Source organism: Drosophila grimshawi, unplaced genomic scaffold (genome assembly GCF_018153295.1).
Source record: "Drosophila grimshawi isolate 15287-2541.00 unplaced genomic scaffold, ASM1815329v1 contig_1377, whole genome shotgun sequence".
Taxonomy (NCBI): Eukaryota; Metazoa; Arthropoda; class Insecta; order Diptera; family Drosophilidae; genus Drosophila; species Drosophila grimshawi.
The window spans coordinates 24864120-24876766 of NW_025062900.1; the positions used below are offsets into that span (position 1 = coordinate 24864120).

At 33.5% G+C, this 12647-nt stretch overlaps 1 protein-coding gene across 2 annotated transcripts in view; it reads right to left on the reverse strand.

Annotated features, from left to right (window-relative positions):
• LOC6566896 (neuronal acetylcholine receptor subunit alpha-7) overlaps positions 1-12647 on the reverse strand; it is an 82638-nt gene that overhangs the window by 15963 nt on the left and 54028 nt on the right. Inside the window, exons 3-4 of one of the 2 annotated variants that reach the window (XM_032739429.1) lie at positions 9835-9879; positions 6578-6687 (exon numbers count right to left, since the gene is read on the reverse strand). In XM_032739429.1, coding sequence (XP_032595320.1) covers positions 6578-6687; positions 9835-9879 — 155 coding nt within the window. The remainder of the gene's footprint in view (positions 1-6577; positions 6688-9834; positions 9880-12647) is intronic. The other variant, XM_043214558.1, reaches the window with a different exon arrangement.

The window sequence follows — 12647 nt, forward strand, 5'->3', positions numbered from 1 at the left end:
AATTAGTTTCTAATTGCGTTGAGGAAAAAACACTTCAGTTCGCTTGTATTCAAAACGTTACCCCAAACATTTATACCAGCAATCAAAAGACCAATGACAAATTATTTCGCTTGGAAAAGGACTTTGGTTCTTTTTTTTATTTATCAATATTCAATTTACTAATCAAATCAAAGCAAGTTTTCATTGGATCTCAGTTATCAGTTTGTGCATAGCCTTCACCATGCTCAATCTTTTTTTTACATTTAAATTCCGACGTACATTTTAATATTTGAAAGTGAAAGATTTGGCAGCCTTTGGATTATAGCCACGGACTCTCGCTTGGCCTTGGCGCCTGAAACAAATAAATAAAATCATTGCCAGGCATTATTAAAATTTATGTTGGTCTGTTTCAGAACTGACCCGACAAAAAAGAAAGAAAAAGAGAAATTTCTTCGCTTCGGTTGGCTAAACCACAACCGCTGTCAATCTCATTTTAGCGAGGCCTGCGAAGGCCGCTTTTCCCTGCTACTTACTTACATATCAAGTTGCACATGCTTTGTAATCTGTTTACGGCAGTTACCAGATAACATTGCAATTAATGTGAAAGCTTTTTACGCTGCCTTCTTAAGTCCTTCGAAATCTTTATTATGAATTTATTTCGAAGTGCGTTAAGCACCACAGAAGGTCTTTCTGATTTCATTAAGTAGCCAGAGTAGGCTGAAATTTGGAACTGAAATCTGAAATTGTTATTCTAAATCTGAATTGTTATTCTTAAAAAATGTTTTTTTTTTTTTTGTCACATTTACTTTTGGGAAACAAAGAAAATATATAAATATTGATATGGTATATGTCTGCAAGGGTATTTTATTTTCGGCGAGCTGAACGTTCGCTTGACGACTTTCTGGCTGCTATCGAGCGGTTTAATTCCAGCAGTTAGGAAAGAAGTATCTCAATTAAACATCTTTCAGATTAAGATTCGTACAAGGCGCATTGAAATCAGCATAAATAAAATTACAAAAATTCAAAGCTGGTCAGATTATTGTGCAGAAGGCGTTGATGGGTCGAAAAAAAATCAAACAATAACAACACACACACACACACACAAGGTCAATGCATACTTAATGTAGCTATGTGTGTGTGTGTGTGTGTATCTGAATTTACAACTGTAACTGTATCTGTATATAAGCCTTGTCGTCTTGCTATTGATCTAAATGATGGCCGCACATTAGCAGCGCTGCCGACGCATACAAATTAGGCTAGCCAGGAGCAGAGAAGCAAGTCGAAAAGAAAGAGAATTAATAAATTAAACCAAATGAAAGTCATTCGGCAATATGTTCCACAAAACGTTTGCTCTAGCAAAACGCCAAAACGTGCTCTGACTATTGATAAGCTTAAAACTGCCTTGGCGAAATTGGCGTGAATTTGTTTTATAGAATATCTATGAAATTTATTATGCTGCTGCCGTCTACCTCGACCCTGACATCGCCCCTGTGCCAGTTCATTAGTAAATAAAGTTGACAGCCTCGGTGTGCGTGTGCAGGGCCACGCCCACGGCCCCAAGATAGCATCACTATCTATAGTACTCTCTCTATACACTGATTTCCCCATGGCTGTACCCCGACTACTTGGCTAATCAATATGAATCTTATGCCTATCAATGGAACGGAACTTGCGTCGGCCTTCGCAACTGCCAAGCAGCAGTTCTCGTGGTTTCCATGGCCATATCGGCGTAATCAACACCGGATGCTGTGTAAATTAAGCCCGGCACTACGTGTGGACTTTCGTTTTTGCTGCTGGCCCGAAATCTGAGCTTCGCGCTTATAAGCCCTTTTGTTCCTGACTGACTATGGACATCTAAATTCCATTTGGCTGCTCGCTGTTCGCCGCATTTCGTAATCCTGGCGTCAATCGGACGTGAAATAGCGTTTCACCAAGTAAGCTCTCCACTGCAGCACAATTAGAGATAACAAAAAATTATAAACTTGAGAACTCTGTCATGAGTATTTTAGCCACAATTTGTGCATCTGTCACATTTGTCTTCATTTGGGTCCATTTCCCCTAAAGTTCACTTGCAGCTCTACGCGCTTTTTAATACTTTGCTGGATCCTGGGGACTTGTGACATTTATGTAGCTTTTAGCCTGCATATAAGTTATGGCTTAAAATGTTTCAGTTCATCTGGCTTCTTTAGTAGTGTGGCCTAAAAACTTTGTACCAAACAGTTTTTTTTTTGCTGACTGTGCAAAAAGCTAACAAAATAAATTGTGGTAATACCTACTATGTCGTAACAAATGTGTACCTGCATATGAAAGACTTTTGAGAAGCTTAATTCTATGTATTTATACTTATGCTATTATATATTTTATAAAAATTCTGTATTGACTTCTCAGCAAACATAAAAACAACAAATAACTGTTCTAGCCATAAGCCTTAGAGCATAAACCACAGCTTTTTTGCTGTGATAGATACTTCATTAGTTTAACACACGTAAATATCCCAACATCCAATATGGTATTGGCTATGTTGCGTTTAAGTGAAAATTTAAATTAATCCGACATGCAACTAAGCTGAGCTTACAACAAAACTTAAACTAACTTACTATACCTTAATGGAACCGTTGTTTTTGTGTTGTCAATTCCATTGAGGATGATTGCTTATACTAGTAAATAGTAGTTGTGGTCTGTGTGCTTCTGCATCATTAGGTGCAATTGTCTATAGACATACATACGGTTATTTGGACACATACATATGGATAAAGTAGCAATTTATATTAAATATATGTATTAAAATATATGTATATGTGTATGGTTATAGATGGGTTAGCTATACATAGCTGGATATCGACTAACATAAGAAGCATGAAAATATATATAACAATAGACACAGTAAAACACAGCTATTTAGAACGTACAAGAGCACACATATATCAACATAACAATTGATTACTTGGGTAATTGGTAAGCACACACACACACACATACTCTCACACTCTCATACATACACACTCGCATTGAATAACTCCTTTATTATCATTAAAAACCTATTTATGGGTTAATGTCAACACAGTGAAGCGAATGAACATGATATGAAATTGTAAGGATTGTTTGGGTGTTTCAATTGCTCTTTGGCAATTATGAGAAATACTGATAACTAAACACTACTCGCCAAGGATTATGATTGTGAACATACCCTGTAAGCATTGAAATGGGTAAAATGGGAACCTTGACTCTAAGAATTCTGATTATTGACAGTAGCTGCTGAAGAAAGTTGATAAAGATATAACCTGTATTAATTGTAAATAGTCAAACTATTCTTGAAATTTCACAACGATCGGATAAAAATCAGTAATCAGTTGGATACTGTTGGACATATTATGCATGCTGTTGCATATGGGCAATACGTAATTAGCGGTTTTGCTTTTGGTTATTTTTCAAGTAAGTATATTAACTAGACTCACAGACGCAGACATACATACGATAGACACATACACACACACATATACATTTAGATATGAGAACAGTTGGTTATAAGTTGGTATACATATATAGGACTGTTTGTATGTTTAGCACATTGACTAAGTGAAAGTAAATGGAAATAAAGTTTTGCGTAAAAATTTGTACTTATTGTTGAGTGATTGATACGTGAATTAGGCAAAAGTTTGTCTGCATTTGGAGCGTGATTGGAATATAAACATTTTGCTAACAAATCTTTGGTGAGCTGTCCGAAATATATATATGAAAAAGGAACCATCGAAATAAATAACAAAAATAGCTGAAATTGCTAACTGTTTGAAAGAAGGCTATGCAGCAGAGTAATTGAGCACGTTTTACTCAATTATTCGATTTGTAGATGTAGGATTTTGGCCAGAATTAGGAATATTTGGCAACGAACAACAGAAAATGAGTCGAACTTTAATATTGTAGGGCGGAGATGGCATTAGAAATCCCTTTCGCCACTTATAAAAAAGGATAGAATTATTTTCGGTATTATAAATTCATACTGTATTATGATATATATTACATATATATTATAGTATGAGAAAAGAATGCAGTTCAGGGCTCGACGCCCAGCGAATATTAAAACTAAGGAATTAATTGCAAAGCGAATAGGATAATTAAATTACAGATAATTGAATTAAGAGAACCCATTCATTTAAATGTACCTTATATTTAAAAAATAGTCTTACGGTAGTGCAGCCTAATAAGTGCAGTTTTAATTCACTGACGAAAATGGCGGTTAAAATTTGACAAGTTTTATTATTAATTTTTGGAAAGCACACAAATGCATCGATATGCTAAATAGTTGTACTTGGATTTTTTTAAAGGCTTCACCCTTTTTTATTTTTTCACGCAATCGTACTGATATAATGTGCTCAATGTTTCACTTTCGCTTTAGTTAATGAAATGAAATGTAAAGATGCGCTTAGGCGACACTTATACGTTTATTCTTGTTTAGTTTAACTAAGAGGTTGTATGACTTAAATATGTATGAAATCAGTTTAAGTATTTTTATATAATTTTGTTAGTACACATATACATATATAGTTTAATTTGTTATGTGTGGTGTAAGTAGTTGTGTGGGTGTGGGTTAGCAAAAAACGAAATGATGGAAATAGTATTTATTAAGCCAACAAAGTCCAATTTTTGTTGGGGAATTTAACATTAAGTTGGAATGGTTTGGTATTAGGCTTATTATTTTTGTTTTCATTGGTATTATTTATATATGCGTTTTTATTTAGTTGCTGTTTAGTACGAGGGATTTGATTTCTCATGCACAATACTTGAAAATCTATTTTGCCATCGATATCGTGTGGTTTTTTATATTTTTTTTTGCAAGCTACAACAAATACGAGTATAACAAATAACAATTCGTGTTTGTTCTATTGATTCTTTTAAGTCTTGTGTATTGTTTTAATGGCCAAATAAATTCAAGTACTGAACGTCTAACCAGAAATATTACACCAGCATATTGTTGAACAATTTCTTATGTTGGTTATTGTCTATTTTTTTTCGGAACTAAGTACTGAGAGCAAATAATATTCTACGTATGCATAGACTATACATATATATGTATATATATATGAAATATATAAAGTACATATGGAATAAACCATATGATGTTTTATGAACTGTTGAGGCATGACAATTAGGATCTTTCGATTGTTACGAACAAACTACTTGCATAATATTCTGGTTAAACAAAGTGTTTAAGATCATGGAGTTTAGTCTGAGTTGTTATTATTTAGTTTCTCACTTTTTCGATTAGAGATTTATATAAGCTGTTTAGCTGTTATTGTTTTATATGTAGATTAGATATTACAGATTATGTACGTTCGGTTAGCATTACGAATCCAATTACAAAGTGAGGCCCACATCAACGGCAAGCTGACAATGTACAGTCCCACTAGAACACCACTGCGTGTAAACTACTCTTATTTGAAGTAAACAAAATTTCTTTTTTTTTTTGGTTTTTTTTAAACATGTTTAGCTTAAAAAAATATATTGTATTTTTGTTAAATATTTAGTCGTTTCTTCAACATAAACATTGAAAGCAAATCAAAAGTGGGTAACATTGAAATACAAATTCGAGGAACTAACTTAAACAAATACGAAAACATAGTCGGTTATGGTTAGGGTTCGGCTTTGCCTTTAATAATAGACACTCACACAAACAATAGCGAGTGGATAATGATATGTTTATATAATATAAGAAGAAATATTTATGTATATATTATATGGTATATTTAATAAATGAAAATAAATTAAAATTATTTGTTTAGCTATAATTACAACAAATTAAATATTACATTCAAAATTTTGCGATGTGCAGGAGCAATGGAAATTCAGTCACCTTTGATTTATATATACTTTACATATAATAATACATATTTTAATCTGTCTGAATAATAATAAATTACATTTAAATTGAAATTTAAATTAACTGTCCAGAGACAGAGACAAAATTATTTTCATAAATTACAAAATTTCAAATAAGCAATAATATTATAGTTGTTAAGTAAAAAGTTAAAATAAAAGTTTCAAAATGTAAGTAGCAATCGATTAATTTAGTACATATTTTTGCAACTCCATTGCTCCTGTGAGTAAAATCTACAGAAACACAAATACTTATATAGTCTATAGCTTAGCAATCTATAGACTATTGACTAATAAGACTAAAAAGAACGCAAAAATGTTTTTCTAACAACTAAAGTGCACAAATCCGCTACATAATATATATTTCATTTGCATTAAATAATTTATAACAAAAACTTTAACGCTAGATTCAAAATATTTAATCGGTTATCACAAGATTCATAAGTTTCAAGTATCATATGACTTGGCTATTGTGATAAGAATACTAAATACACACTTACCATTGAGTTTATAATATAGTAAAAAAAATCTGATTTGTTTGACTTTTTTTTTAGTACCTAAATAGCAGTTTTCGATGACTGCGAGATGTTATAGCTCTATGTAGCGCATAATCGATAATTTTGTTTTTCTGATCGGTTATCGGTTTATCGGGCGTTATTTGTTTAATTAGTTTGTAGAAGAAGCCCATGTACCCATGGGCCCTCAACTGGATACTTGGATCACTTACCTATTGTACATAAGCACATCGGGTTTCCACAGTTTATTGGGAGTGATGCGTAAATCTTTAACGCCGCCATATTCTGTTTCGTTCCAGCGCAAATTGTAATCGTTCCATTCCTGTATTGCATACATAATAGGTTTTAGTAACAATAAAATACTTGTAGTTAGTTACAGTCTAGTTAAAAATAAAAAATCAAATGACTATAATATAAATAATAGAGCGACGTGATGTGATAAATATAAGTGTGTTTTTTTGGATGCAATACAGGAACTAAGCATATGAAAATTAAACATGCACAAAAATCATGCACACTGTACACAACAGAGCTATGTTAAGGCTCTGTTAATAGTCAAACGGCAGGCTGTTGCGATTACATTAACATAACAGTATACAGAATACAGTCGTAATATACATAATATACATCAAGTTGACGGCAAAATTGAACCTACGTTCTTGCAGTTGCTCCCCCAAAAGACACACATATACACACGGACACTCGCATACACAGACACTTGACAAGTTTTATCAACATTTTGCTGGCTGTTTTTGCTATTGTCATGTGAATGCTTGATCCTGGGCCTTGCTCTACTGTCCTGTCTTGTGTCGCTCTATCTTTTGCCCCAGGACGAGGACTATAACAGCAGGCTGCGGCACAGTACTTTTGTGTCATTTTGCGGTTGACTGTTTGCTATTCTCTGTTGCTGCGACACAGACACAGCTCGCAGCTTGCGCTTTGCGTCCTCGCCTCCAAGAAGTTCGTGTCATAAAAGCGGCAAGTTTCCCTCTAGTTGTCCCCTTATTGTCGCTGCTGCTGCTGCTTCTACAACTACTGTGCTTTATAATTTACACACACACATTTGTGGCATTTTTAGACCAAGCAATTGTTTTCCTGCGTCTGTGCAACAAATCCCTTTTTAAATCACAAGAAAAAATAAATAAAAAATTTAATTACATGCCATGACATTGCATTAAATTATATTTGTACTCATACGGACAACGGTGGCGGCGCTTGGTTTTCAAAACTTTCTACTTTAGTACTGTTTTTGTGTGCGGTTTTATGAGAGCTGTAAAAACAGATGGCGATACTACTACAGAAATATGACCGAAACTTCCCACCTCGATCTTCTCAAATGCCAAATGGACCAACATTAAGCAATTCTGTGGCGTAGCCGGGCGAGATTTTCATGGCATTCGCATTGGCAATTAGTTTCAGAAATAATGTAACGCTCGGGCCCATAGACTTTGGTTGCAGGCAGTCTAGTCACGGACAAATTTATTTTTGACATTTACAATTAAAGCGAAACAGTAAAGTTTGTATAATAAAACAATTATATTACAAAAAAAATACACTGATAAATTCCGTCGACAAAATATTTGAATTTCTAAAACACAGGCATCGGTTTTTCGACTTGGACTTGCTTTTACATCTTTTATCTTGGCTTCAGCTTTCATCATTTCCTTTATATCGGTTGGACTACATTATTAACTCAAATGGTTATTTGTTTTCCATTATTATTATTTCTATGTGTCATCCATGTAATATTGTTTCTATTTCGCTTATGTCGCCGCTATGAAAACATTCTCCACTGCTAAATCACTCTTCTCTTGACCTGATTCTAGGTTGTGTTAACTCACAATGCATTCTGTCAAAATCCAAAGTTTATTACTAGTATTCCATTCCTAGAACCATCACAGCAATTGCAATCGGCATGTAAATTAGCTGGCTGTTCTTCATTGTGTAACATTCAAATTACAAGTGTTGCGGCGAATTGACAAACATTTTATATTTCGAACTGTCAGTTAATAAATGGCTCATAAGCCATCAATCAAATTGGCATTTGGAATGCTTGCAACAGCAACCAAATGTTTTTATACTGTGTTGAGGTTTTTGGCCATGGCCAGAACCGAAAATTACGAATTACAGGCCGTAATGGCTGCCGTATTCCACGGCGCTTTTACCTTAATCGCTGCTGTGCCGGCAAATTATAAAGGGTGTACGGGGGATGTTTGCATATTCCAATCGATTTGTTAAATAAATAATTTAATTAATTTCGCAAATTGACAGAGCTTGACGAGAGTTTCAACCAGTCCGATGACCAAAGTCCAATGCCGGATATAAGCATTGATGATCACATGAAAAAATCATGGACATTTTTTTTTCCATCGTTTACGTTCAATTCTCACACACACACACCTCACATGTATAGTATATATTCAAAATAAAATAATATGAAATGATGTTCGAGACATGCACTACACTTTACGTTTTTGAGACTATTTCACGATGCAATTTCCAAAATACATGTTTATATCATGCAAATATGTTGTTCACTTATTTTTTTTTGCTGTTAAGAGATTTGTTTGTTGTTTCGAACATTGTTTAGGTGTTGGTATTTAGTTGCTCTTAATAAATGCCAAAAAATATAGTAGAAACTATAAATAAATATCGTATTTCTCCCAATTAAGCTAAAACTGATAAATGTAATAAAGTATTTGAAAGCAGTTGCTACTTAAAAATGTATTTTAAAACTAAATAGTAGAAGAATAAAATAGGAAATCAAACTGCATTATGCTTTAGCTAGCTAAAGAGTTTAAAATATGTTCTTTTTTGTTTCAGTTATGTTATGTGTAAAAATGTAGATATTTAATAAAGCGCAATGATTTAAATATGTATATTTAATTTATTTTGTATTTAAGGCATGAGTTTTAAATAATTTATCACACACGTACTGAGCCACACAATCAAGCTAATAAGTTGTCTCGGTATCATTTGAAATATTTTAGAGAGCAAGAGCCAGAGATAGACAGAGAGGCAGAGTTGAAAGAGATAAATTGAAGCGTACTTAACAGTAAGTATGGAGAGTATAGTAATTGTATATTAGAGAGTTGGCTTCATAGGAAAGTTGAATATTAGCGTAACCCATAGTTCACAGTACATTACAGTAGTTAGCTGGGTATACAGAAGTTGGGTCTATAAACATTGAGTGCTTTGTACAACTCTTAGCATAGGTTTTGGCCGTGTGTATGTGTATAAATTATGAGCAGGCAAAACCTTTCATTAGCTATGCCCAGCAGTCCGACTAACTACAGAACTATACGTGGTAAAAATAGATGTATCTTAACAACTGCTCAGCATAGCTAACAAAAAGTTTGTTTGTACTATTTATGATATGGAATTTAAAGCTTAGGATTTATTTAATATAATATTTCTATATTTAATGTTTTTATATTTAGATGACTGTTTAGTTTAAGTTGAAACTTACCAACGAAAGCCAAAGATTCGTTATAAGTAGTTGATTTTTCTCGTCCTACAAACGCATTTTAAAAAATTTGTTTACATCCAACAAAAAAAAATTATTTATGAAACAAAAAAACAAAGTAATATACAACAAAAAATAAAAGTGAATTAAGGGCAAAAGTTAAAAAGAGCAGAGCGTGATAATAGAAAGTTTTTATATATATTTGTTTTATGAGTTTACAAGAGATTTTTTTTGTTTGTATTTTTCTTTTATATTTATAGCGTCTGTATTAATGGCGTTTTTTGTAAGACTTTGTTTTTGCATTTTTAAAAAGCCTTTGCTCTTCTCTTGGCTCGATTTGGCTTTAATGGACTTGGTGCTAAGCATTTTTTATTGTTGTCTTCTGCGTATGGGGTTAGATTTGACATGACAGGTTAGTTCAAGTTACAAGTTTTGAGTTGCATTTTATGGTGTTCCTATATAAATTGAGTAGCTGCTGTTGTAATAAGCTTGTCGCTGGCAAAAGACTTAATCAAATAAACCAAAATGAATAGGAATGCTATCAAAACTTAGTTCGCTCACACAAAGCTTGGCATTGGCCGTCCAACAAAATCCAATACTCAATTTTAAGCTGCTGGTAGGTAAAAGAATGGCTCAAAAGGACATGCAATGCGGATGTACTTTGAGTGTGTCTCCATTGTGCCAATTTGTTTAGCACTTTATCAGATGTGGGCAATGTCTTTGCAATAAAAACTTTTGAACTAGTCGTTGTAGATATCAAAACCCATTTATCTTTATACAAATTTTAATTAAAGATATTTCATGCTGGCCTATTGTTAGCCAAACTGACAGACCGCCGGACCTAACAAATTGAAATGGAAATTTAATATGTAGTTCAAGGTGGTAACGGCAATTGTCGTTTGTAATGCAGATGAAGTTAAATGCCCCACCTTTTTCCCTGCCATTTTCATGTACTCCCTACTCTGCCTCTCTATCTCTCTCGAACTGACATCAGCATATGAAAGCTGAAGCCTTCAGTTGACTCCTGTCATTAATAACTTGGCAGTGAAACAAAAACAAAAACAAAACGAAAAAAAAAATTTGGAAAATCGTTGTGGCCCAAAACAGTAACCAAAACAACAACATTTTGGCCCAGTTAGTGCCTGACAGCAGCTGCAGTAACGACTTGAGCCATTAAAATATACATGGAAGGTGGGTAAGAAGCAGCCGTTCCATTCAGGATATTTCAGCACTGGCTTCTGTAATGATATGCAGGGGGTTGGAAGTGGGCCACTTAACGTTTTGGGTAAGCCAATATGCGGAACACTTTCTTTCGACATCAAATGCCATAACGTCTATATATGCACGAGTTTGTGATATGTGATATTTGCTGTTGACACCTTATAAAAATGGCGGTTTTGTGCAAATTTCATGTTTATGACAGGCAGTTTGCTAAGCGCACTTCCGCAAGAGTGTAACGGAATGCCACCCTATCCACCCATCACATCCACATCAACATACACACAGTCAGAAGTAGCTAGAGGAGCCAACGTCCTAAAGCGTCTTCGAAATGTCAACGATGCCAACGACGCATACTAATGATATTCTTTCCAATTTTTTTTCGGGGGTGCCCTTCTTGTTGACTACTTTTACAAAAAGTATATGTATTTTGTCAGAAAATATGCAAAACATTGCATTTGGCATTTTGCAGTGGATAATTTATGACTTGATCAGTATGAAATACAGAATCTATTTAGATAGGATTTTATGTTAGTATGTATTTATTTAAATTAAAATTCTATTTATCTTTTGAATGATTTTTGTAAAATAAATTTCATCAAAGAGCATTGAAAAACTGTAACTTAAGTATATTTACTTAGCGGAGCTGACTGAAATTTAATCGAAATATTTTCCAGCTTACTTAATTTTCAGCCATTTACTTATAGCTTTTGTTTTTTCTTACTTCTGGCCAACAATTTTATAAAGTTAAATCCGTCATTTGTACCAAATGACATTTGCATTAAATGCCCGCACTTTGTAACTGCTACGCTTAATCGTGTACTTATATACGTGTACATACTTTTATGTACATAATACATATGTAGTATGTGCATATCTGACATTACGCAAAGCTATAGTGAAAGTTGTCGTGGAGTCGTCGAGCACGTTGTCATTGCCTGCATAAGCTTATAGATTTATTTTGCATTAACGTGCCAAATTGTTTTTAAATGAGTTTCTAATGAGCCAACAATTGCTGTTGTTGTTTTTGTTGTCGTCTGTAGTCAGAATCCAGATCCCGCCAAACATGTATACAGAAATATATATATATATAAGCCGCCGACTTTTATGATAAATGTTTTAGTAAACTTGTCTGGTTATACGCTTTGTTCAAGGACAAAGTTTGTTAGCCTTGTCATCTGTGTCCCTTTTGGCCCCCTAACCCCATCTGTTGTTAATGTCGCGACAAATAAGTGTGTGATAAGTACGCACAGTTTGGTTGTGTGCCAAAATTGTTGCACGTGCTTTTGGCAGCAGTAATGAAATTGGAATTAGGCTAAAAGCTTTGTGTAATAAGTGGTATACGTTAATCGTCCTGATTATTTTTAATGCATCAAACATTTTTTCATAACAATCACCTAAGCATACATATTTTATAAATGTAAAAAATTTAAAAGAAATATCCCTAAGATTATGTTTGAATTAAATACCACAATGAACAATAATATAATTGTAATAAAATTGTAAGAAATATATTTGTAGTAACCTAACGTAATACAATAAAAATGAACAAGTCTAAAATTTTATTTATTTTATTAATAATCTGCAGAAAATTAATT